General features: G+C 43.5%; 1 protein-coding gene across 10 annotated transcripts in view; it reads left to right on the forward strand.

The window, feature by feature from the left end:
- The window catches only part of DTNA (dystrobrevin alpha), a 367,519-nt gene extending 345,974 nt beyond the window's left edge, over nucleotides 1–21,545 (forward strand). For 5 of the 10 annotated variants that reach the window (XM_047828276.1, XM_047828275.1, XM_047828279.1 and 2 more), the window contains 5 exons: nucleotides 5,071–5,230; nucleotides 7,912–8,001; nucleotides 9,282–9,450; nucleotides 12,203–12,335; nucleotides 20,441–21,545. In XM_047828276.1, coding sequence (XP_047684232.1) covers nucleotides 5,071–5,230; nucleotides 7,912–8,001; nucleotides 9,282–9,450; nucleotides 12,203–12,335; nucleotides 20,441–20,581 — 693 coding nt within the window. In that variant the 3' untranslated portion in view covers nucleotides 20,582–21,545. Of the gene's footprint in view, nucleotides 1–5,070; nucleotides 5,231–7,911; nucleotides 8,002–9,281; nucleotides 9,451–12,202; nucleotides 12,336–14,766; nucleotides 14,816–14,905 lie in introns of all 10 variants that reach the window. The other 5 variants (XM_047828280.1, XM_047828284.1, XM_047828281.1 and 2 more) reach the window with 4 other exon arrangements.
- The last annotated feature ends 4,356 nt before the right edge of the window (nucleotides 21,546–25,901 follow it).

A 25,901-nucleotide genomic window follows, 5' to 3' on the forward strand; every position in this document is an offset into this window, starting at 1 on the left:
TGTGATTTGACCCCTGTTTTACACACACACGTGCATGTACACACACACTCACTTCTCTTCCTTCCAGTTAACTAAGAGTGTCTCAGTCAGAGGAGGAAAGTGAAACATCATTTCAAATTCCATCTCCTGCCCCCATTCTCTTCTCTATTAATAACTGGAGGCCCAGTTAACTTGGGAAATCATGGTCGCTCAGGTTTCTGCTTCTCCCAAACACATTGGGAATATGAGCGGGCCAGAAGTAACGAGTTTTATCAGCATCAGTTCACCTTCCTTTATCTCCCTGACCCATCTTCTCTGGTGGCTATTCTGTGGAGTGGTGAAGCAATCAGAAATGGGATGGTGTTGGCAGGGTGGGAGGTGGGGGGACAATTCACATCATAAATAATCAACTACAATATTAGGACTGGCATCCAGTGTTCAAAGCATACCCTCTCAGGCTCTCTCTCACACAAACTTTTTTAAAATTAGGGATTTACGGGGCGCCTGGGTGGCGCAGTCGGTTAAGCGTCCGACTTCAGCCAGGTCACGATCTCGCGGTCTGTGAGTTCGAGCCCCGCATCGGGCTCTGGGCTGATGGCTCAGAGCCTGGAGCCTGTTTCCGATTCTGTGTCTCCTTCTCTCTCTGCCCCTCCCCTGTTCATGCTCTGTCTCTCTCTGTCCCAAAAATAAATAAACGTTGAAAAAAAAAATTTAAAAAAAAAAAATAAAATTAGGGATTTAGTCAATTCATTCTAGGAAAGTAAAAATTATTTTTTTTTACTTGAAAACCTTCGGAGATGGCCTTCTGGTTCAGATTAAACCACCCCCTGACCAGCCTCAGCCCTCTTCATTCCCCACAGCAAACCTGGGGCATCCTCGCGCTCTCTGCGATACCCCTCCTCTTCTCTTCCCTCGCTCATGACACTCTAAGACCTGGAATATTCTTCTCTCCTGGCAATACGACCTTTCTTCTGCCCGGAAATCTCCACTATTAAGACTCAAGTTAAGTGATGCCTCCTGCCTGACCAGTTAGGATTAGTCACCTCATCCCTACCCCCACAGCCCTTTGTACACAGCAATCCCTATGATGATAGTGAACGTGAACTGGAAGAGAGGGTGAAAAGAGGGTTGGACATAGCTATACGCTACTCTGCTGTACCTTCTCCGGCTGCTGAGTCAAACCTGGCTGACAGGGCTGCATTCCCAGCCAAACCCGAGAGGTAGGCTTTTCAGTCAGGGGGAGGGTTGTGCACTCATGTCCCCTGGTCATCTGCTCAGCCGTGTCTCCAGGCAGTGCTGGTTCAGCAATTACACATTTGGTCCCTTCCCTGAAGACTCCCTCCTTTCTGGTGCCGAGTGGAAACCAAAATACTTCCTGGAAAAAATCAGAAAATGTATGGATCTTGTCAGGCTTCTTAAAAATTGATACAACAGCAGGTTGAGTGGGCTCAGAGGATGGAGTGCAGAAATGAATTTTTCATCTATTCACTAGGAAGCAAGCTATTTTAAATTTGCCAAGTATGATGTATGTTTTCCTTCCTCCATAAATCAACTCTCCTCTCAGGAATTTTAGATCTATATATTGATCTGCATGGACCGTTGTCCCTTAAGTATTCACTCCATTAATCATCAAGTAATTTCCAGGAAAGGATGTTCGCAGAGATCACTCACTCTAACTCTTCTGAAGTTGTTGGCAGACAACTATATATACTTCGTGAACAGGCCAGAGGCCACCATTCCGCAGTGGTCACTACCCGAAAATGAAACTCCACTGATCAACCCCAATACCAAGAGGCAACTGTCCTTTCCTAGTGAGTCTACAGAAAGAACAGAAAGGAAGGCCAGAGATGGCATTTCCAGCAGTAGGTCCCAGGAAGCTACTGTGCATCCAACTGGACAGTGTCCGGACAAAGAGACAGGGCCATCGTCACCCAGGGAGCCAGGGGCCTCCCCGCCGGAGTCTGGACATTCCTTGGGGGTTGGGAGTTGCAGGGGAGATGCCACTGGTTCTTGTCTCCAGCACAGAATCTCTACCTGAATTCTTCACGTAATCAGACTGCTTGAAATTGCACCAATTAGATACTCATTTAGGAGATGGTGCCTATCAGTCATTTACACATTGGTGTCATTTACATTCAGGCCATTGTTTTTCCCTTAGCACATCACCATAGTCAATTATTTTTCTCTTCACACAGACCATGAAGAGGGGTTTTGAAGGAAAGAAGCAGGAGGGAAGCGGTGGGGAAAGTTGACTTTGGAGACCAGGCATTATTAAGCAGGGAGAGTTAGGGCTGGGAATGCCTCAAACGCAGCAGGAGAGAGCCCAGGGCACAAGGAGAAGGGGAGAGTGTTGCCAGAGGTAAGAGACTCACCGACTGGAAGGTTAGAAGGGCCAGGTGAAGGCCCAAAGGGAGAGGACAGCGCCATGGGCACCCTGCACTGGAGACCCTGATGGAACAGGTGCCAGTGGTGCTGGTGTGTGTGCAGCCCCAGTACAGCCATTAAGATACTGAAATGCAAACTCACAGCCCCACATCTGAAATCACCGGGTCCGGGTGTGTCCCAGGATTCAGAATCTTTCTGGGTTTTAGAAAGGCAGTACAGTGCAGACGCCATAGAAATAGCCTCGTGTCAGTAATGAAACGACAAATGTTGCTTCTTGGATTTCAAATTTGCAGATAAGAGATTTGCACCTGTGTATCTGTACTGATTGATAATCGGCCCACAGTCTCTTCCACCACCGGGGCCCTCACACTGCACCCCGCCATCCGGCAATTGAAAGCTATTGCACAGCCAGAAGCCTGGGGCCCCTACTCCAACACCCCTCACCAGTGGGTCCAGATACTGTGTTTTCTCAGCCTTCAGGCTGCTAAACCTTTCTCCATGAGTGAAGTGTGTGGTGATTGGTCACAGGGCCCCTGATCCTCAGAAGCGGCTGTGGTGCGGTGGGAAAGCCCTGGGCTTGTAGGCAAAAGGCTGGGGATCTCGTTTATTTCTGCCACTCTCTCACTGGGTAACCCAATTAGCACCTCTGAGCCTCAGTGTGCTAACCTGGAAAATGGGAATAGAATACTTCACATGGTGGCTAGCAGGATTAAGTGAAATGGTTGGGGTTAAAGTGCTTCATAGACTGCGAATTGCTATTCACATATAAGCTACTATCATTCCTAGCACCAATAATGAGGAGAATGAAACCAAACAATGTACGGAAAAGTGCTTTGTCCACTGTAACACATACACAAGTGGAGTTGTATTGTTATTATCGTGAACCCGCTACCCCAGAAGAGGGTCTGGCTCCCCAGAGCTGAGGTATCCCTGCCGTTAACCTCCTCCCTTCAGCCCCTCTGTCCACCTTCCCATCCCAGTCCTTCCTCCATCTCGTGCCGTGACTGGTCCTGGGTAAAGAGGACAGGTAAGAAAGGGCGGGGAGCCCTGCTGAGGGCCCTGCCTGGAGAATGGCACACAAGAGGGCTTGCCAGGGGGAGGCAGCCCTCAAGGCAGCGAAATGCCTTTGATGGGCCCTCAGCAGGCAAAACCCAGCCAGGTCCCTGCAGCCAAGGGCAGACAGAGCATCCATGCTCAGAGGCCAGCCCAAGCTCTCCCGCTCTGCCTCCTGGGCAAACCTTTTTACCTCTCTGAGCACTGGGGTCTACAATCGCATCTTGAGAGTAATGATGCCCTACTTCAGGGGGTCATGGAGAGAAATGCACATGAAGACCCTTCTACACGGCAACGCATGACTCAAATGTGGTCATGTATTATTGGCGTGGGAAGGAGGGGGGGGTGCCACGGTAGCTCAGAAGCAGAGGTTTCGTGGCTATTGAGATGAACCGGCAAGGTTTGCTGGGGAAAACCAGACCTGTCCTTGAGCGGGCTGGGGCCACAGGCTGCAAAGCATCTCGAGGGGGCAAGCTTCCGTTCCCTGGGCCCGGACAGACCATTCAAGGTACTGTTGAGAATGAAAAGAGTGGAATCCCCAGCCCACTGGATCACATGAGTTATTTCCTGTGCTCTGCTCTGTTTTGCTTTGTGTTTAATTCTAGATTTTTCTCAATTTATAGATGTGACTTGTATGTGTGATGCCAAGCCCTGGAAAGCTAACAGCATGGCATTTGACAGGATTGATGTTGTGTGTTTTAACTGCAAGCAGCCCAACCCTCAGCAAAGTCTAAATCGAACACTCCAGAGCAGTGCTCCCAGGGTGCACGTCCCTGGGTGTGAATGGGTTGGTGCTGCATCTCTGGGCCTTGCTATGGAAGAGTCCTCACTCTCCCTGGCGGGACCCAGCAATCTGGACTGGAGTCTATGTGAGCACCTGAACACCTCACCTTTGAGTATGCACCAGAGGGTCTCATTGCATCCTCTTATTCATGACTGGCTTCCTTTGTAAACTAATTATTATAACACAGAAAGTGTTTCCAAGAAACCTCATTGTGTGGAGACAAAGCTGTGAAATTCAAGGTGTGAACAGTTTCATGCCGAGGACTGTGGTATAGAGGGAAATGGCTTTTAGTTGCTTTCTCCTTTTTTTTTCTTTACTCCCTCTTAAACCCCACTGTTCTGATTGCTGAAATTAACTGCTTTTTCATCGATGAAGAGAAGGACATTTCCTGCGGGACGCCAGTATTGCTTGACAGGATCTGGCCTATAAATTAACCTCAAAGATGATGCCAGGACAGACAGACTGAATATTTAGGAAGGTATAAACCACATCCATCCCAAATAGTCTCTTCGTTTATATTGCAAACTTTGTCCTTAATAAACGTCTTTTTATTCTACGTGGAACCTCCTTCAAGGAGGAAACAGACACACCTTGTAAATTTCACCGCTTAACAGTAGCCTCATTACATGGGCGCACATATCGTGTATTATAGAACGATGCTGTACTAATATTCTTAACTTTCAACAAGTAACCAAAACTCCAGATTATACAGAATAAGGTCCTAAATTATCTGCACCTGCAACTCAGGTTAAGGATTACCATCTCAACTACCTAGGATGCCCTCCTGCTTGGGAACCTCACCGTGACTGTTTTTAACCTTTGAAGGAGGCTTTGGGAAAACAAATTAACGACTCGCATTGTCTCTCCAGACCCAGGGGGCAGGCTCTCCTCGCTCCTCCCCCAGCCACACCATCAGCAGGCCCATCCCCATGCCTGTGCGGTCCGCGTCTGCCTGCTCCAGCCCGTCCCACACGCCTCAGGACTCCCTCACGGGGGTAGGGGGTGATGTTCAGGAGGCGTTTGCACAAAGTAAGTGGGGTCACGTTTTGTTGTGTTCTGCTTTTTCACGTCGCACATAAGTCACCACAGTCTGTTGAGCGTTTAGAATCTTCGGAGCCACGGTGTGGAAATGCCAGGGTATTCCTTGGCCCCTGGCCCCACAGCTGTTTCAGAAACTCCTTAGGCTAGCCTGTTACTCACTTCACCATCTTACCTTCTTTCAGCTTCTATCTCCCTGCTCCATTTTTTATGAGTCTTTGCTCGTTAAGGGAAGGGACAACCTTTCACCAATATCCCAGGAAACTTTATAAATGTAACCCATTTTAAAGTTCTGAAAGATCTTATTTCCTTTATGTTAAAGCAAACTCAAATTGAGGTTAAACAGTCCCAGCTGAGGTGGGATGCAGCCCTGCAATGAGCAAGCAGATAATTTAATCATTTTACAGCTGCCCTAAAGAGTTGACCATTGCCTCTGTAATACAGGGCCAAAGGGTTGGAGGTTCAGCCTCCATAGTTAACAGGAGCACAAAGACTGATAAATATAACAGTATTCTCCCACCTGCTGCCTTTTCCATTCACACGCCAGGGGTAGGGGTAAGGTCTTTCAAGACAAGTGATTGTATTCATTTGGAAATATTTTAAGACTTTTAAGGCTTTTTCTTGCCATCACTTTTTACATTTACAGAAAGTTCAGGGGAAAAAAATGCTTCTGCAGACCCTCACTCTGCGAATCTCATTCCCAGAAGTAAACACTATTAAACAGTTTGGCCCTTCTCAGTTCTTCATGTACATACAATTACGTATGTTTCAGTGTGTTTTTATAAACATCTACCCTTCTTTTTCACACAAACAAGACCATCCATTGCATTTTGGTCGGCAAGTTGCATTTTCTTTAAATTAGCAATATATCATGAACGTCCTTCCAGATCCTCACATATAGATCTAAGGAAAAGAGAGATAGTTGACTACTAGTTTTAAGGCAAAAAGCAACATAAATGAAGTCAAAAGACAAAAAAAATAGGCTTGAGGAAAACGTTTCCAGCATTAAGTGGCAATCAAGTTGCATAATTTCAGCTACTCATAAAGCATATAGAAATCAGTAAGAAAAAGACATCCCCGAAACAAAAATAAGTGAGGGATATGGAAAGAAGAACTATAAATTGTCAATAAAGATATAAAGAGGTGTCCAATATCACAAACTATTGTAGAATTACAAGTATCACCTCTTGCCTAGCAGATTTTTAAAAAAATTAACATTAGTAATATCCACAAATAGCAAGAGTGTGAGGAAAGAGACATTCTCATCCATTTTGTATAGGGGATAAAATCTTACATTTTAAAGGAAGAGAATGACGTACTCTGCTATGAGGGAAAAGGAAAGATCCATAATATGGCGCTTTTTTTCTGAAAAAGAAAATAAGTTATACAAAAAATTTTTAAGCTATTCAAAATAACTTTCTTTTTTTCATCTTTAGAAGAAAAAATGTCCTTTCTCTAAATCTGATCTTAAGGAAATTTACACTATCTTAAATCTATGAGCTTTCTATATTTTTTTAATGTTTGTTTATTTTTGAGAGAGAGACAGAGAGAGAGTTCTAGCAGGGGAGAGGCAGAGAGAGAAAGAGAGGGAGACACAGAATCCGAAGCAGGCTCTAGGCTCCAAGCTTTCAGCACAGAGCCCGACATGGGGCTTGAACTCACAAACTATGAGATCATGACCTGAGCTGAAGTCCGCCACTTAACTGACTGAGCCACCTAAGAGCTTTATATTATAATTGTTTTCTCTGATCCCCTTGGTTTTTTAATTTACATGTATTTATTATTTTACTGAGTTTGACTTTCTGAGAAAGTACAGGATGAAATGTGGCCTATAGGCAGCTCCTAGCTCATAAAGAGCTCTTGCTGCCTAAGTTCATCTGCAGGTCAGCTGTTTGGAATCTTGAGCCTTTTTTTCCAAAGATATTATGTTCCATCTCTACCTCACACCCAAGCCAGCCGACAAATACCCATTTAACCCTTCGTGTGCCTGAAACATCATCGTAATCTTTGTCTACCATGGAGAAACCTAGTCTAAGTTGCAATTCAGGGTATTAGACATACACCTTCTGCCCAGGTCTTAGCGCAGGAGAAGAATCTCCCCCCGTCTTGTATGCTCTGGGGCCTTCAGGGGTTCCCATTCCCCAGAGATACCTATCATGATAGGGAGAACTCTGGGAGCCCTAATGAGAGATAGAGACTGTGGTGATGGAGATGGCAATCCCATGTGCTGAGCCACCAGGTCATGGCTGAAACGGTAGCGGCAGCTGGCAAGGTGCAAGTCTCCGGGCAAAACCAGACTTTGCATCTGTGTGAGTTTTCCTAAGAAAGGCGACAATAGATACTGGTTTACCTGGGACCATCCCAGGTTGTGCCACATCACAGTCTTATTATCATACCACCCCCTTTCACTTGCAAAACTCTCCCAATTTGTACAATCAATTAAATGAGCCCCTCCCTCATCCGTGGCCATGTCTTCTTAACATCGAAGCCATTACCCTAAGGACAATGTATTTTTTCAGAAAATAAGCCAAAACACCTTTGAAAAGGAGAGGTCTTGGAAGTTTTTCTTGCTTCGGGATATCGATGTAGATGATAAACCGCACAAAAAGTGGGGGGAAGAAAGGAAAAGCTGTGTGATTTTTTTTTTAACGATCATTTCTTCTTCACTCAAGGTTCAAGAAGAAACTTAAGAAATGACTTACTGGTAGCAGCAGATTCCATCACTAACACCATGTCCTCTCTTGTGAAAGAGCTGAATTCCGGTGAGTCCCCGGTCCCCTCTCCTGTATCTGCTCTTTGCAGAGGGACCCATAAGTGCCAGGGGCCTGTGTTAGAGATCTCCTCATTGTCAAATACAAAAAGGATTTTTTTAAGATCTATATGATATTTTTGGTATATTCAGATATTTCAGCACTGTTGCTATTTTGCTAACAAGACGATTAATTACATGCTTAATGCAGAGAGTTTGAAACATGCCGATAGGAATAAAGAAAAATACTAAAATTGACTTGTAATTCTAGTATTTGTAATACCTATTATTTGTAACTTGTAATATATGATCCAATGTGACATGAAGCTAAAGTTATTTTAGAAGGTCAAATGTTTTATTTACTAATTTAAACTCTGTTAATTTGAAACGCGTGGCTATTTGAATGAGGCTAAATTGAAATTTACCTTTGCGATATGTCTAAAGAGAGATCTCCCCAGAAAATAAAGAGCATAACGTTGAGTGAGACTCTTTATGCTAATAATACTACATGGAGTTTTTAAAACTTTAACAGCATGAATATGCAAATAAATATCTTACCAGTTGCTAATACATCTCATCTGTTCCATAAGCCCACTTGGCAAGATATTTGTCTGGCACGACTCTGGTCCCATAGTTTGAGATTACAAAAATTATAAGAAATAAAACTTCAATATTAGAAAAATTCCGGATTTAAGTTTCTTAAAGCCGCTATAATAAGAACTGAAGTAATGAAAATTGTTTCTGCTAGTCTGGATTAAGATTAGCAACTAGGATAAAAATGGCAGTTAATACACCATGATTAATGGCACGTACCCACTGCCCTAGCAAATGATGACTAAAAATGTTACTCTTATGTGGACACTTCATATACTATTAGTTTATATTTATAATACATTGAAATATTAAGTGAATGTAGTATTTTAAGGTTTGTATTTCCTAAATTAAAATAATATTAAGCAAAATTAAGAACAGTTTTAATGAAGACTTTTGTAGAAAGGGTAAAAGAGAAGTATTAAGAAACTAAGCCAGTTAAAACACAAAAATTCCTCATAATATTGAGATTAAAAAAAAGACAATACCATATACCAAATAATTTTCTAGAAATTCATGTATCAAATGTCATTTTGAAAAAAAAAATAATAAACTCCACTGACTTATGTACAATAACTGGTTGATGTTTTATACAGCGCAGGTTGTATAAACGTAAGGTTGACTTATGTTAAATCTAGCCCTTTATTGGCCAATCATAAAATAACCTAAGCCATTCTTCATTTCTTCCATCGTCCCTAATAGAGGTGGGGAGTGAAACTGAGAGTAATGTGGATTCTGAATTTGCACGGACTCAGTTTGAAGATCTGGTTCCATCGCCAACCACTGAAAAGGCTTTTCTAGCACAAATCCACGCCCGAAAACCTGGGTACCTCCACGGTGGCGCTACCCCCAGCACCATGCGTAGTGACGTGTGAGTATCTTCTGCTCCAGAACATTCCTCAGTAACAGAATACTCAGTAGGGAACATAAGAAAATAAAAACATGGCTGCTTAGTCCTTTATTTTGGAAAGGTACGACGCAGAAGAGGTAGAAGGGTGCTACATTAAATTTGGTATTGGAACTTTGCCCTCTCACTATATAGTGAGAATAGCGATAACTAAAAGCGAGCAGTGCTCATTGAGAGCCTCCCTCACCCAAGGCACAGTGCTCGTTGTATGCAAAATAGTATTTAAAACTCCCTCCCAGCCTTCCAGGACTCACAGACTACTAAATCATTCTATCTTCTAAATTTACTCTATTTGCCCTTAGAGGACCAGGTGATGCTGGAGAAGCCTCTATTCAAAATGAATGTAAACATCATGAAAGCACTTGGAATTGAAATAAGTAAATATATAAAATCTCATTATAAAGAAATCCAATCTGGTTGACTTGTTGAGTGTGTATAAATCTGACCTTTGAAAGACATTTTACAAAGATTTTCTTCCAATTAAGCTTCTGTAGCTTGACAGAAACCAGCAGAATCAGTGACGTCCTCTCTAGACTTTCTGTGCCCCTGGATCAGTTCAAACTCAAAGTAGACAGGAAAGCAAAGCTGAGAAACAAAGGGGGAGCTAGGACAGATGTACAGAGCCCATTTGGGAGGTAAGGAAGGCAAGGAAGCAAGGGAACCTTGAAGAGAGGCTCATGCAGCTGTGAGAGACATGGGCAGGCGCTCACCAGAAGGGCAAAGGGGATCACTGAGCATTTAAATTACGGAAGCAGGGCTGCTGAGTGCCTCGGTCCACTGAACGTCTGACTCTTGATTTTGGCTCAGGTCATGATCCCAGAGTCATGGGATCAAGCCCCAAGCTCTACAGTGAGCATGCAGCCTGCTTAAGACCCTCTCTATCCCTCTGCCCCTCTCCTCTCCCCCACTTGCACTCTCTCCCTCTAAAAAATAAAGTTAAAACCTTAATTAAAAACATACTGCAGAAGGGTGATGGTGTTTAATGTGAAAAGTTCTGCTGACTAGTCTTCAAAAATAAACTGGCCAGTTTCAGGACCCAAAGAAGAAACTAACCAGAAGCCTTTCTGGCATTTTGGATCTCAATCCAAGTAGCGAGTAGACCAGTAATAGTGGGGAATTATAAATGTGGTTTGAAAGCTGGTTGTGAAAAGGCAGGCCTTAAGATCATAACAAAACAGTTATAACATGATTTCAAATAGTGATAGGCTGCTGCTTTTAATTTTAGCTTGTTGTCCTTTCCTCTGTAATTTAGAATTATTTGATTTGTTATTCAGAATGGTGAATTAATGGTCATCAGGTTAGTCTGGTAAATAACGTATCTGTTTGACTTTTTATAATGGAGCATTTACATGTGGTCACCTAAAGTCTTCTCGTCCTGATCCCAAGATCCAAGCCTGTAGCTAAGTCTACCCCAGTCCACTGTCCCTGGTAGGCTGGTGCCAGAACCAGCCACCAACACGGCTGCGGGAATTGGGGAGGGACAGTTCATAGAGGCCTCACAGACCTATTTAGCCTGGCCCCAAACCTCTAAATATAATGAGAACATGTCATACAGACATTAATAAATGTAAACAATGGTATTTAAGTTCCAACCCAGAAACTTTTACTTGACCACTCTTTTCACTTTAGGGGATGTTTTAATATCTGCACTACCTAAACATGTACTGTGTTTTACCCTGAGAATATTTTAGTCCTATGATTTAGGTCGTGAATTTATGTTCAGTCTCAGGAAGGGTTTTTATAAACTGGGTGGATACATGGAAATAGAATCACACATTAGTGAATGAGATCATTGCTAGCTATTTATTTCATGGTAGAACTGAATAATTTAAGTAGATTTCTTAGATTCAGAACTAGTATAAATTTTTAAGATCCAGAGCTATGAGTTCAAGTATTACCTTCCAGACACCGAGGAGCTGATATTCTAAGACTTATTCTACTATAAAAATAAAGCACATGGGTGCATGTGCCTACATATGTACATAACACAAAGAGGGTTAAATTATGAACAAATGTCCTTAATCGTTATTTCACTAGAGGGCTCACTTTCCTTATAGAAAGTGATCTTGGTTTCCATTAGAAAAGAAAAGAAAAGAACAGAAAAGAAAAGAAAAGAAAAGAAAAGAAAAGAAGTCCTCAGATTAAGAAGACTGTATCCTCCCAAAAGATAAGGCTGCCCTTTTTAAGATTGACAAACACTTTAAGGGCAACCCATTCCTGCAAGTCAGAGGAAAACACAGATGGCCAGTGATCATCAGAGTGCCATAGAAAAACTGCATATGAGAATACTTTGATCATGTCTATCTCCAGATCTCCAAAGTTTATAAAAATTTTTTCTGTTAGGTAACAGAGGACACTGAATTGAAATTAATTGAAGCAAAGAAGTGAACTGGGGGTCTAAGTAAACGGGCCCCAAACTACAGCTAACACTGGAGTTCCACTCGTACTTTTAAGATTTGCTCCCAGGGGCACCTGGGGGGCTCAGCTAAGTGTCTGACTTCACCTCAGGTCATGATCTCATGGTTCGTGAGTTAAAGCCCTTCATCAGGCTCTGATGTTGGCCCAGAGCCCACTTTGGATCCTCTGTCTCCCTTTCTGCCCTTCCTGACTCGTTCTCTCTCTCTCTCTCTCTCTCAAAATAAACAAATAAATAAACTGTAAAAAAAAAAAAAAAAAAAAGATTTGCTCCCAAACACCCCTTGTGGTGTATTCCCAGGGTCACAGAAGATGGGGACCCCTACGTGCAGCCAGAGGATGAGGACTATGAAAATGACTCTGTCCGGCAGCTGGAGAACGAGCTCAAAATGGAAGAGTACCTGAAGCAGAAGCTGCAGGATGAAACCTACCAGGTATGGGGAGCCAGGCCCAGCCCCCAAACCCCGGCCCTCACCCCTCGGTGGCTGGGTCTTTGACATGACTCAGAAAATCCCTACCCACTCCTTTCTTCCACCTTCCCTCTCCAGAATATTCTGCGTGCATTTCTTACTCCACATATTCTAAACAGTAAGAACTGTAAATGCTTCTGAGAGCTACAGCTCACCATTAATTCTTAGAAATTCTGACCCGAAAAGTGAAAAAGTCCTCGTAGCCTTAGTGGAAATGCATGGGGATGGATGGAAACAATCCATCTTCCTCCAAGATCGCTGAGAAAGATGTTTTTTATCATGGATTAAAAAAAAAAAAAAGATACAGGGCACAGGGCACCCAGAAACTGAATAAGCCTAAATATATCTCCTCCCTTGAATCATTTGCCCTCAGCTTCCCCCACTGCCCGCCTCATGTCAAAATAAATATGTGGGAGAGTATCAAATCTCATGGAGAAATGGGGAACCGGTGAACTGCAGGCCCCATGTTCAGCAGGGTGTGGATGGACAGATTTTCATATATACTGAGGTATACTATTAATCCACCTGAGAATTTACTGGACATAACACATGCAATTGGGAATAAGTGTTGATTAGTAAGTCATCCTAAAAGGGATGCGTTTTCCCCATGGAGTAGTTCTACTGCAGTGTTTGTCTTGCTTGAATGTTTCTCTTCCCTGTAATTCACAGGTGTTTTCTTGAGGCTGTGGGAGTTCAGGGATGTTTGCGTGGTTGAGACCTACTGCCTCCTCCCAGGTCCCCTTGGGATAGTTCTTCATGTCAGGCTTTCTGTCCATTAAGCAGACAAACCTCTTCCATACTCTTAGATGAGCAGCGTCCCCCTCTTAGTCTGTTAGTGAAGGAAAGAGAAGCAGAGAGGGGGCGCCTGGGTGGCTCAGTCGGTTGGACATCCGGCTTTGGCTCAGGTCATGATCTCACGGTCTGTGGGTTCGAGCCCCACGTTGGGCTCTGTGCTGACAGCTTGGAGTCTGGAGCCTGCTTCAGATTCTGTGTCTCCCTCTCTCTCTCTGCCCTACCCCTACTCATGCTCTGTCTCTTTCTGTCTCAAAAATCAAAATAAACATTAAAATTTTTTTAAAAAGAGAGAGGCAGACAGAACAGATTACCTCTACTTCTCGTATGTTTATGGATTGTTTTGAAATATTTTCCCAAGAAGAATGTAGCAAGAGAAAAACTGGAGCCTACCAACCCCACCCCAATAGTATCAACGTTTTTTTTTTGTTGTTTTTTTTGGGGGGGGACAGAGAGAGACAGAGCATGAACGGGGGAGGGGCAGAGAGAGAGGGAGACACAGAATCGGAAACAGGCTCCAGGCTCCGAGCCATCAGCCCAGAGCCTGACGCGGGGCTCGAACTCACGGACCGCGAGATCGTGACCTGGTTGAAGTCGGACGCTTAACCGACTGCGCCACCCAGGCGCCCCATGAAATATTTTCCCAAGAAGAATGGAGCAAGAGAAAAACTGGAGCCTACCAACCCCACCCCAATAGTATCAAATAAAGTTTGGCGCCTTTGGAATGTTCCATTAGCCTTTTCAGTTTAACAACGTTTTAGAAGCAACTAAAATGTAGGCTTAGTCATAAAAAAAAAAAAGAAAAAAAAAATCAATGATTGTATGTAAAGCCATGAGTCAATGCTACAGAAACGGAAACGGTCAAATTTGCCTGAAGGGGAGACCCAGGGAGAATGCTCTCACTTTGCCACTTCTATGACCCGTCCATGGAGGGAAATTAGCCTGGATGAAGAAGCTGCCAGGGTGTCTCTGGGAACTCTGAAGGATGGCATTCCTACATGTATTTCATTTGGCTCTGCTGCATAGAGGGAGAGAGGGATGTGGTTAAATAATCAATGTTCTGGTTCATGCTGTTCAAGGTGCCTGTTAGGCCTCCCTCTTTGAGCCCATATCAGTTTCTGGATTGGGGTGACAACGGTAACTGAAATTCTAGATTTTTTTAAAAGGGAGACAGTCGTTTCATATAAAATATTAGATTTTTATTTACATGAATGAATTAGGAACTTAACCTTGTAGGAGTAAAATGAAGGGAAATTCTATTAATGGCTTAAGATCCAACTGGAGTTTTCGCCGGTTAATCTTAAGCTCTTTCTCTCCTTTCCTTTCCATGCCCAGTGGCTTCCAGGGAAAGGCAAAGAAAAGGTGTAGGAGGACATAGTAGGCCCGTGGGTTCCCACTCAAGACGCATGCCCTAGAGAACGTTGAAGTGGTTTTCCTTGACTACTCTGTGAGCACATGCTTGCTTGATGGGTCGGAATGCTGTTTTCGTTCGTTGGACTCTCTCTGTCTTTCTGCATGGCTTCCAACCAAATAATTCACCAGCTTGACCGCGTCACAGACTTGACATATCACCTTTCTTGTTTGTGTCCTTTGTCACCCGCAGGTCAGCTTGCAAGGTTGAATACAATATCCTTTTATCACTCTCCTCTCAAGTAAGTACCGTCTTATTTAGGAAGAAACGTGGCCACTGTATACTGAACTCCAATGACTTGTAACCTAAATGCACAATCACTCTCTCTTAGGTGTTTCTGTGTTCTGTGTGATAAAATATCCTCCTTCCCTGCTGATGTCAAAGAATCATCCCGGCCTGTGGAGCATTACATTATAATCCAGTGGAGATTTGGCAGACAATCTTGGGAATTGACTTTTTACTCTATTAATTAGGAAAATTGGCACAGAGACTTCTGTAACACCAGAGATGCCCCCGAAATCTTCTGTGGCTGTGAAGCCTCATCACCAATCCACTAACAGCATCTGAGTTTGCAGCCTCTCTGTCCCTTGAGAAGGAAAAGTCCAGGCTTGCTCATCACGTCCAGAGATGGGTCAGCTTCTTATCATGCTGTATTCAAGACCCAAAGATCAAATGTGTGTGCTTTAACAAGTAAAGGCAAAACCATGTATTATTTTTTTAAAAAAAGGAAGCAAAACAGAGAGGAGAAATTCTGCAGCCTTATATTTTTGGAATAGTTGATTCAGATTCACGGTGGAATTCAGCAAGATACAGCTTAATTTAAAATATCATTTACATGGCATGTGGTTCCCCACCCCCGAGGACCTACCTACATACATGGGAAATCCTCAGTAATGTGTTTAATGTAGAGAGAATAGCACTGGATTGGCAGGACCACGTGAGTGTAGCCATCTGAAGCTTAGACTCTGGACCCTAATAGACCTGATTTCAAATACGGATTCCACCAAATCACAGCAGCATAACCTTGACAGATTATTAAACCTCTGTGAACCTCTGTTCCCTCTGCACAACATATATCATGATACTCACCTCACAGTGGAGTTGTCTTCACCGGGGTGTAGTTTTTAAAGAGTTTAACATCATGCCAGACACACCATAATTTATTATGAGCACACACATACGTGCCTGGAACCATGCTTAGTGCGTTACAAGCAGTTTCATCCTGGGGAGCTGCTGTAGTTATTTTGTAAGTGTATGGGAATCTCCGGGACTCAGAACCAGCTTGCTCTCTGTATTTTTATAAACAAAGCTAGGACTCAGCTATGTGCAAATAATTTTATACACCTTTGGCCACACTGTCTCATAAGTCGAGCTCCTTTCTCTGGCTCCAGCCAGTGGCCCTTTAGCTGTACCCCATACGGTTCAGAGTAAATGCACCTCTCACATTCTCTGGCTGGCAGGGCCACGGGACTTGTATCTACCTGAGTGATGTAGTCTTTCCCACCCATTGATTTCATAAGTCTATCCGACAGATGGTAGTAAAGTCCACTCTGGCTGCTAAATTTAAAAAGGAATATATAGCTCTTAAATGACAAATCAACTTGAAAAGAATACATCCTAACTCACGCATTACTGACTGACCCGTCTCAGTCCTCAGGTTAGGATTAAGCAAGTAGAAATCGTGACATAACTGCTGTTAAGGAATATACTTTAGGAGCTTTGAGGCCTTTTCAGTGTGAAAAGAAGGATCTGACTGTCTGCATTCTAGTCTACCTCCCTTGGATTTGAGAACGCCACAGCACATGCTCTCCTGATTCATTATGACCACGGTGAAAAAATTCCCAGGAGCTGTTTCTGAAAATATCTATTCCGGTTATAACAAATCTAGTCCCAAAGGAGCAAGCCTCTCCTTTAACAGCATTTTCTTTCTCTTAGTGCCAGCGATTGGATCGTTTTTATTCTGCACATTATTTAAACATCAGTAACTAGTTCTTAGAAAAATATTTTTCTTAAAAACTAATGAAATGTCTTGACATAAACTCAGATAAGAAGTGGCATTTGGGTCTTCTACCTAAAAGCCAAAGATCTCAGTTCGCTAAAAGTTCTCAGGCCATTTTTTTTTCATCTTTTGTTGTCAATCTGGCGGTGAAAAATTGAAACAGTCGTGGCCTCTGCCATTTCCTACCTCCCCAGCGGGCATTCCACAGGACTCTAAACATGAACTAGCCTGTCGCTAAATCAGCTCCTTAGGCCAAATTTACTTAAAATCTTCTGGATCAGTCCAGAAGCCAGTGACTTTTCATCTTTGTGGCTAGTTCTATCCTAGTATAATTTTTCTTGAGGCAGCCAAGAAATACAGCTGAAATCTTGCAACCGTTTATGCTATTGAAATCGATTTGTCTGGGCTTTCTGATTGTGCTGCAAGACCAGAAATTATCCCAAAGCCGTGCCTTTCTTACCCAAGAGTCCTGAAGCCGGCTTCGTTGCTGAAAGTTCATTAGGGGTCCACCAAGGCACAGCCCTACATGGGTACGGGGCAGAGGGTGGGACGCCAAAGAAATAAACGACCCATCCTCTGCTCAAAAAGAGCTTCAGTCCTGTTTGAGGGTAAGAATGCACTCATCAATACTAACAGGGGTGAATAGAGCGAACCTTGCTTTCCAACGAGCCTCTTTGGAAGAAACAGTGTATGTAATGTCTAACACTAAATTTAAGAATCCACCAAAACACCATTTGGGCAGACTCAGATCTTGGATTGGGCCCTTTTGCCTCCCTCTGGCCACATGATACCCCCCTCTCCTTGGCCAGCCACATCCTAACTTCAGAAACCGGGGGCTTGGGCAATCGAAAGTGGGTATTTTTTTCTAATTATGATGTCATTCTGATGGTAGGTTAGGGGTCACATCTGCTGGTCGGCTGAGGACAACACAAATATTCCTGTTTGTGTGGCTTCAACCCTCCAGATGCCTCCAGCGCCCGTGAAGCAAGAGACTCAACACAGAGGATTCCTGTCCTCGCTGCAGCAATAGCAGTAGCCCATAGTGTCCCCGGACGTTGGTTTCGGATTGTCAGAGGAAGGGAGGACAGAGAGAGAGTGTGTGAATACGTGTGTGTTGGGGGAGGCGGGTGGGGGGAATCCTAAGCTTCATAACCCTGATTTAGAGGACAGTTTTCATCTTAAAAAAAGAAAAAAATCACACGTTCCTTATTCCCAGGCAAGCTATAGTCAGACAGATGATGAAGGTAACAGGAAAGCTGGTGGTGAAGGAGAGCCCCGCACCCACCCACACAGAGGAGAAGACGCGGCCTGGCAGCAGCCTCATTGGAGAGAGAGGAGCCGCCCGCACAGCAGCTCCTGACAGACCCCCCCCCACCCCTAGAGACGCGTTCTGCCAACCGGAGCGCAGCGAACTTTTCGTTCTAAGATTCCTAGTTCTTAGGTGTGTGTTTTGAGAAGGGAAAAAAAAAAAAAAGACTTCTGACGTCTGTTCGAAGCTAACTTTTCAACCACATCTTCTGTAACATGGCTCACCCCTGGTTAACAACAAACAAAACAAACCAACCACCGCAAGGACAACAAAAAAACAGAACTACAGCCACACACGCGCACAGATGTATCCCACAGGCTGAAAACCCACGCTGCTGTTACTCACGATGGCAGTGTTAACAAGCATTTTCAACCTTTGCACATGATATTGAACCTGTTCCGTTTACAATGACAATATTAATACTGTGTACAGCTGGAAGTTTGATTTCTGAATTCTTTGAGATTTTAGCGAAACAGTTTATTATACACTGTACATTTTTTTTTCCACCACGGTTGGGAAAAAAACAACCACTTGCAATCATTCACTAACCCCGAAGGATTTGGTACCTGAGTGTCCAGACTCAGAGCCCGGAAGCCAAGAAGGGTCCTTGGCCCGCACGATCCGCATTTGTCTCTAAGTCTCTGTGAGCAGTGACTTGAACCAATCACACCAGGATAATCCAGTCTTCGGGGCTTCTTTCCAGCTTGGGGTTGTTTTCTTTCAAGATACTCTAACAAATCAGCCATAGAATTTAGTGTAAATATTTTTTTTTCCAAATAGTTATCATACTCAAAAAAAAAAAGGCGACATTCAAATTATATAGAATCTAGTTTTTAAAATCAGCACAGATCTTCTTAAAAACTGTGAACTATGTTTTGAAATACTCGTTACTAAAGCTGTTTATAAACCACAGGTGCCATAATATCCCCAAACGGACTAAAGTTCTCTCTGCTCTTCCACGGGCTCGTTCCTCTTGTTTTAGCTTTAGGGAGCATGTCTAACGCACCGCTCATCCACAGGTTCCCCTATCAGGCCGTTTGGAGCCCTTCAGCTTTAAATGTACAGGCTTAAAGTGCGCTTCCAAATGCTCACTCTCCTTTTATTTCTGAATGTTTATTGCCTTAGCTGGCTTACCTGGTGTTCTGCATGCAGCCTTCTGTGGTCATGTGCGAGGAAACAGGCTCTTCTAAGCTGAGTTGGGATTTTGCACTCAGTGAAAAGCCAGTGTGCAAAAGAACTGTCGAAGAAGGAAGAATGAAAGCCTCTGTTGACGGTCCTTTATGAGGGCCCTCGTTGGGGAGCGCTTAACGACCTCCCTTAGGGGTTCTGGGGAAATGAAAAAATAATCCACTTGTTTCAAGATTTGATGAGACAAAAATCCTGCTACATACTGAATATGTTATACTTAAGTTGGCAACTTCTCTGGCATTCCTGTCTCCTTTAAAAGAAGGAAGAGAACATCCGTTTAGAGCAGTGGCTCTCAAAGTGTGTTCCCTGGACCAGCAGCATCAGCATCACTTGGGAATTTATTTAGAAATGCAAATTCTTAAGCCCCAACCCAGGCCTGCTGAATCACAAACTCTGCATATTGGGCCCAACCAGATGTGTTCTAATAAGCCGTCCAGGTGATCCCTGATGCACGCTAACGTTTGAGAACCACTGCTTTAGGGTAAAGTTGCATAACAAAATCTCTAACAAGGCCTTATTCAGAATAAGCGAGAAAGGCTCTGAGTCAACCTCAAAGCTTCAGCAATTCCATTTTGCTTCCGGGGCTGGCAAAAACCTTCTCCCCCACCCCAGGTAGTCGATAGTTGGTCTGTGCCCAGCTGAGAAGAGACATCAGGACACCTTCCAGGTCCCCCTCCAGAGGGCTCTCAGCTGTTCCCGTCCCTGCGTTTGGTCACAAACCATCTCCTTGGCTGCCCTTTGGAACAAAATCACTTGCCTTGGGGACCGTAAAGCTCTCTGCCGGCATTACTAAGAAGCCCGTTCTGTCCGTTGATGTACTTCATCATACTTTCCCCAGAGAACCAGCCTGACAAATGTCCCTGAAAACAGGCTGACACCAAAGTGGCGCAACTGCACGGTTGTCAGATTTCTTTGCACAGATGGGTTTTGTTCTGGGTTTCGTTGGTTTATCGTAACGTTCATCTCCTTTCCACTGCCCATCGTCTGTGAAACCGTACCTCTCTAGATGGAGCAGGTGGCCCCTCGTGCCTCATACTCGGTACTTAAAACCACTACATCCCAGCTACCTACATTGCTGTCAGCTCTCAATCATAGCCAGGTAGTTCTTGAACTCGGAACTCTGATCCTGCAAGTGGCGCTCAGCCACCGACTGGACCGAGCTGACCTCTGTTGTCACTTTGTGTTTCTCCATCAAAATATTTGTCTAAGGTATGAACTATTGGGCTGATAGCCTTCCCCCTTGTCATAGCTTTCATTGCCAACTCCATCACACGGTTGTCGATAGCGTCGTACAAAGCCATTGCAAGGACTCTGCAAACTGCCACCAATGACCAGTTCCTGACTAACCAGCCACCTTTTCTTTCTCTTAGCGCCACGTCAGCACTGAGACCAGACTCAAGCACCCCTGTCCTGTAACCGAGACAAAATGGCGTGTATTGTTTTGGGTTTTTGTGTTTCTTGGCGGGTTTCTTTCCCTGGCTCTCCAAATTTACCTTTGGGACCTGTTCTAAGTGCAAACCCAGCAGGTTTCGCCTGTCCTGTCCATTAGCTACAATTATATCTCGCAGGGGTTGTTTCTTTCTTGTTCCACAACAAATTGCACATCCATCATCATCCGGGATGATGGCCTGTTAATGAGCACTGGTCTAACACAGCCAACCACCCTCCTCCACTGCACCATGTGAATGGAGGGAGGGAGGATGGAGGGCAGAATCTACTGTATGAGATTCAGGAATCAGTTGTGGTTGGTCAGGACGCAAGTCGGGGTAAGTTCGGTTGGTCAGAGGGAGATGTGCTGGAGATTGGGAAAAATGGATTCTCGAATGATCTCTATAAGGCAGGGAAGGTTCATTTGTAAGTAGTAATGTGAACTGAATTGCATAAGAGTGTGGCCTTTGTTGTGATATACTATGTATTTTCTTATATGCATGAGCCAAACTGTTGCATCATAATTTAGCACTGATGTCTGCTTTTATTTTGGTCATCCTTGTCCACCCTTATTAGTTCTGGGCTGTTAACTGTAGATAGACCTTGTAAATACGGCAACCTTTGGTTGCTGCAATCACCTTGGTTTGATTCCGCCCAAGGAGCCACAAACAAGAACTCCACTGTGTCCTCAGAAGAAAGGGCATTTTTACTTTTGAACCAAAAAGAGGGGGAAAAAATCAGAAACGTTACATCTGGAGGCTAATTAACTGCAAGACATTTTTAATTATGACTACTGTAATTTGACACCATTTGAAATAACCAATTCAGAGACACTAAAGCTTTCACACTATTCATTGGTATTGTAACAAAACTACTACTGTATGGGTTTTTTTGTATTGCTGTTAAGTATTGTTTTGTGTGTGTGCGTGTGTGTGTTGGAACCTCCTGGGGACATGTTATATTTTGAAGTGATTAAACTATTTAATTGTGTGTCTATATTTTGGAATGGAATTATTTCTTCATTAAAAAATGTTTTTAAAAACACTATATCTGTGTATTTTATACCTTTGTTTCAATGAAAACTTTCTGGAGTCTGTTGACAGAAGAAAGACAAGTCAGCACTTGCAGCAGGAAGCGGGACCTGTCAGTTGAGTATTAAGCAACTAGAGCAAAATTTCTCACCTTTCCCTGCCTTTGGAGACACAATTTTTTTTGAAGAGGGAAAGCCTTGCTGTACTCCATAGGGGATGAGTGTGAGAATAGGAATAGCTAACATAAAGCTTGCTTTCTATCTGACACGGTTACAAGCAGTTTATGTTACTTGACCCGATCCTTTGAATCACAGCATCTAGCCAGGTACTTGGCAATTATAAGCTCCCCACTTATTTGTTGAATGAATGAAGAAGTGAATTCGTGGCTTTTATTTGGTGTGTGCTAGAGCTGGTGAGGAAGGAGAATCGGCACCTCCCAGAGGTCAGTGTGCTGAGAGCAACAGGAATCAAATGAAGAGTTCCAAAGAGCAGACAGAAACTCAGGGTCCGCAGCGGTAATCACCCCCTACATTCTCGCCTCTCTCCAGGGAACCTCTGGATTCCCATGCAATGTTGGGTTGTGTGTTTTGTTTGCTCAAGGAGCCGATTCCTTTGCAGAGCCAATAGCAGAATCTGTGAGTCTGGCTCCAACACTTCATGAATGGCATTTTTGGGAACTCTGAGCTGGAATGTTGCTGAAAGTCTGTGCTCACAGAGTCTGGGGTTGATTTACAGTTCATGAAAATGCTATAAACACTCCAGAGGCACTAGAGAAAGAAACCAAGAGGCTCTGCTCTACATCAAGTGCCGGGGCAAACCCTGACCTGATACGACCACTAGTGGGAGCTCAGACACCCCATCCCATTTGGAGGTGAGAGACCAAGGCAGGTCCATGGGTGTCTTTCCAAGTCTCTTTCAGCTGCATCTCAATGTCTCATCCTCTCATCTCCTAGGAGTCACATGTAGCTCTGATCTCTACCTCAGCATTTCCTAAATTTATCTAATTGCCAAAGTCACCTGAAGAATCCATTAACCAGACTTAGCAGGTCTAGCCGGGGCCAGGGAATCTGTATTTTTTAACAAGTGCCTCTGGTAATATAGTCTGACAGATTTTAAGAACGACTCTCCTCTTGCTACTCAAAATGTGGTCCAACGACCAATAGCATTGGCATCACCTGAGAGCTAGTTTCAAATGCAGAAGCCCGGGCTCCAAACCGGACCTACTGAATTAGAGTCAGCATTTCCTCAAGAGCCCCAGGGAATCTGTGTGCACTTTAAAATTTAGGAGGCACTTGACCTGGATATCAGCTTTAATCCTAGACTTCTAGGATTAGGTTCAGTTGGGTCCTCGGGGCATGGAATGACAAGCCAGGAGTCCTCCTTAAACTAAGTGTCATGCTTCTTGAACGTACAGTGTTTTGATTTAGTAAGTCTGGGATGGGGACTGAGATCTGCATTTCAAATAATTTCTCAGGTGATGCTGATACAGGTCTGAGGGCCACACTTTGAGGTGCAAGGCTATGGGTTTCTTCTTTTTTTTTATTATTTGTTTTTTTTTTTAAATTTACATCCAAATTAGTTAGCATATAGTGCAACAATGATTTCAGGAGTAGATTCCTTAGTGCCCCTTACCCATTTAGTCCATCCCCCCTCCCACAACCCCTCCAGTAACCCTCAGTTTGTTCTCTGTATTTGTGAGTCTCTTATGTTTTGTCGGCCTCCCTGTTTTTATATTATTTTTGTTTCCCTTCCCTTATGTTCATCTGTTTTGTCTCTTAAAGTCCTCATATGAGTGAAGTCATATGATTTTTGTCTTTCTCTGACTAATTTCACTTAGCATAATACCCTCCAGTTCCATCCCCATAGTTGCAAATGGCAAGATTCCATTCTTTTTGATTGCCGAGTAATACTCCATTGTATATATATGTATATATACCACATCTTCTTTATCCATTCATCCATCAATGGACGTTTGGGCTCTTTCCATACTTTTGCTATTGTTGATAGTGCTGCTATAAACATGGGGGTGCATGTGTCCCTTCAAAACAGCACACCTGTATCCCTTGGATAAATGCCTAGTAGTGCAATTTCTGGGTCATAGGGTAGTTCTACTTTTAGTTTTTTGAGGAACCTCCATACTGTTTTCTTTCTTTATTTTATTTTTTTTTTCAACGTTTATTTATTTTTGGGACAGAGAGAGACAGAGCATGAACGGGGGAGGGGCAGAGAGAGAGGGAGACACAGAATCGGAAACAGGCTCCAGGCTCTGAGCCATCAGCCCAGAGCCTGACGCGGGGCTCGAACTCACGGACCGTGAGATCGTGACCTGGCTGAAGTCAGACGCTTAACCAACTGCGCCACCCAGGCGCCCCGACCATACTGTTTTCCAGAGTGGCTGTACCAGCTTGCATTCCCACCAACAATGCAAAAGAGATCCTCTTTATCCGCATCCTCGCCAACATCTGTTGTTGCCAGAGTTGTTAATTTTAGCCATTCTGATAGGTGTGAGGTCGTATCTCATTGTGGTTTTGATTTCTGTTTCCCTGATGATGAGTGATGTTGAGCATTTTTTCATGTGTGGGTTGGCCATCTGGATGTCTTCCTTGGAGAAGTGTCTGTTCATGTCTTTTGCCCATTTCTTCACTGGATTCTTTTTTGGATGTTGAGTTTGGTAAGTTCTTTATAGATTTTGGATACTAATCCTTTATCTGATATGTCATTTGCAAATATCTTCTCCCATCCTGTCGGTTGCCTTTTAGTTTTGCTGATTGTTTCCTTCGCTGTGGAGAAGCTTTTTATTTTGATGAGGTCCCAGTAGTTCATGTTTGCTTTTGTTTCCCTTGCCTCAGGAGAAGTGTTGACCAAGAAGTTGCTGCGGCCAAGATCACAGAGGTTTTTGCCTGCTTTCTCCTCGAGGATTTTGATGGGTTCCTGTCTTACATTGAGGTCTTTCAGCCATTTTGAGTTTATTTTTGTGTATGGTGTAAGAAAGTGGTCCAGGTTCATTCTTCTGCATGTCGCTGTCCAGTTTTCCCAGCACCACTTGCTGCAGAGACTGTGTTTACTCTGTGGATATTTTTTCCCGCTTTGTCAAAGATTAATTGGCCATAGGTTTTGGGTCCATTTCTGGGTTCTCTATTCTGTTCCATTGATCTGAATGTCTGTTCTTGTGCCAGTACCATCCTGTCTTGATGATTACAGCTTTGTAGAATAGCTTGAAGTCTGGGATTGTGATGCCTCCTGCTTTGGTTTTCTTTTTCAAGGTTGCTTTGGCTATTCGGGGTCTTTTCTGGTTCCATACAAATTTTAGGATTGTTTGTTCTAGCTCTGTGAAGAATGCTGGTGTTATTTTGATAGGGATTGCATTGAATATGTAGATTGCTTTGGGTAGAATCGACATTTTAACAATATTTGTTCTTCCTATCCAGGAGCATGGAATCTTTTTCCATTTTGTGTGTGTGTGTGTGTGTGTGTGTGTGTCTTCTTCAATTTCTTTCATAAGCTTTGTATAGTTTTCAGTGTATAGATTTTTCACCTCTTGGGTTAGATTTATTCCTAGGTACTTTATGGGTTTTGGTGCATATGGGTTTCTTTTAAGGTAAATTCTAGGGATCTTGTTACTGGTAAGTCAGATTTGTGCATTTCTATACATAGCAGGAAAGATACTCAAGTCTAAGGACATGAACATAATGGAAGCTCAGTTGGCTGGATCCCCATGGGTAACACTGCAGCAGTTAAACTATACAGTGAGTACTGGAAGCAGCTGCATTTAAGTATTATGTCAAAGAAGAATCTTTTGCTCCAAGAATTGAGGCCTTTGTCTCCATGATACAAAGAATCCCCAGGGAGTAGGACTCCATGGTCCTAGTGGTCGCCGAAGGGCGGATTTGCAAAGTTGGGATAGGGCCACGTGTGGTGAGAAGAAGCTGGCAAAGTTTCAGATTCATTATTCCATCAAAGCACATCAGCTACTGAGACACGCAACACCCAGGAAGAGGTTCTCTGGGCACCTTGGAAACCTAGACTGGGACTCTGATGCCATGGACTATGCTGGGGCACTATGTTGTGATGGAGCCACCTCCGCTTTTGAGAACCCAAAGATACATAAACAAGTATGTTCATGCAGCCTTATCTATAATATTAGAAGATAATAGACCCTAACAGAGGAACACTTAAGCTACTTATGGCAAAATATGGTAGGCTGGAATACTAAGAAGCCATAAAAACTGATGATGAAGATACATATTTATCACCAAGGAAGATGTTTACATAAGTCCGGCCAAAAGCCAGGTTATAAAATAGTGTAAGAATGATCCTGGTTTGATAAATATTTGAGTGCTGGTGCATGGAAAAATATACATCAAAATGTTGA

This window comes from Prionailurus viverrinus, chromosome D3, assembly GCF_022837055.1.
Source record: "Prionailurus viverrinus isolate Anna chromosome D3, UM_Priviv_1.0, whole genome shotgun sequence".
NCBI lineage: Eukaryota > Metazoa > Chordata > Mammalia > Carnivora > Felidae > Prionailurus > Prionailurus viverrinus.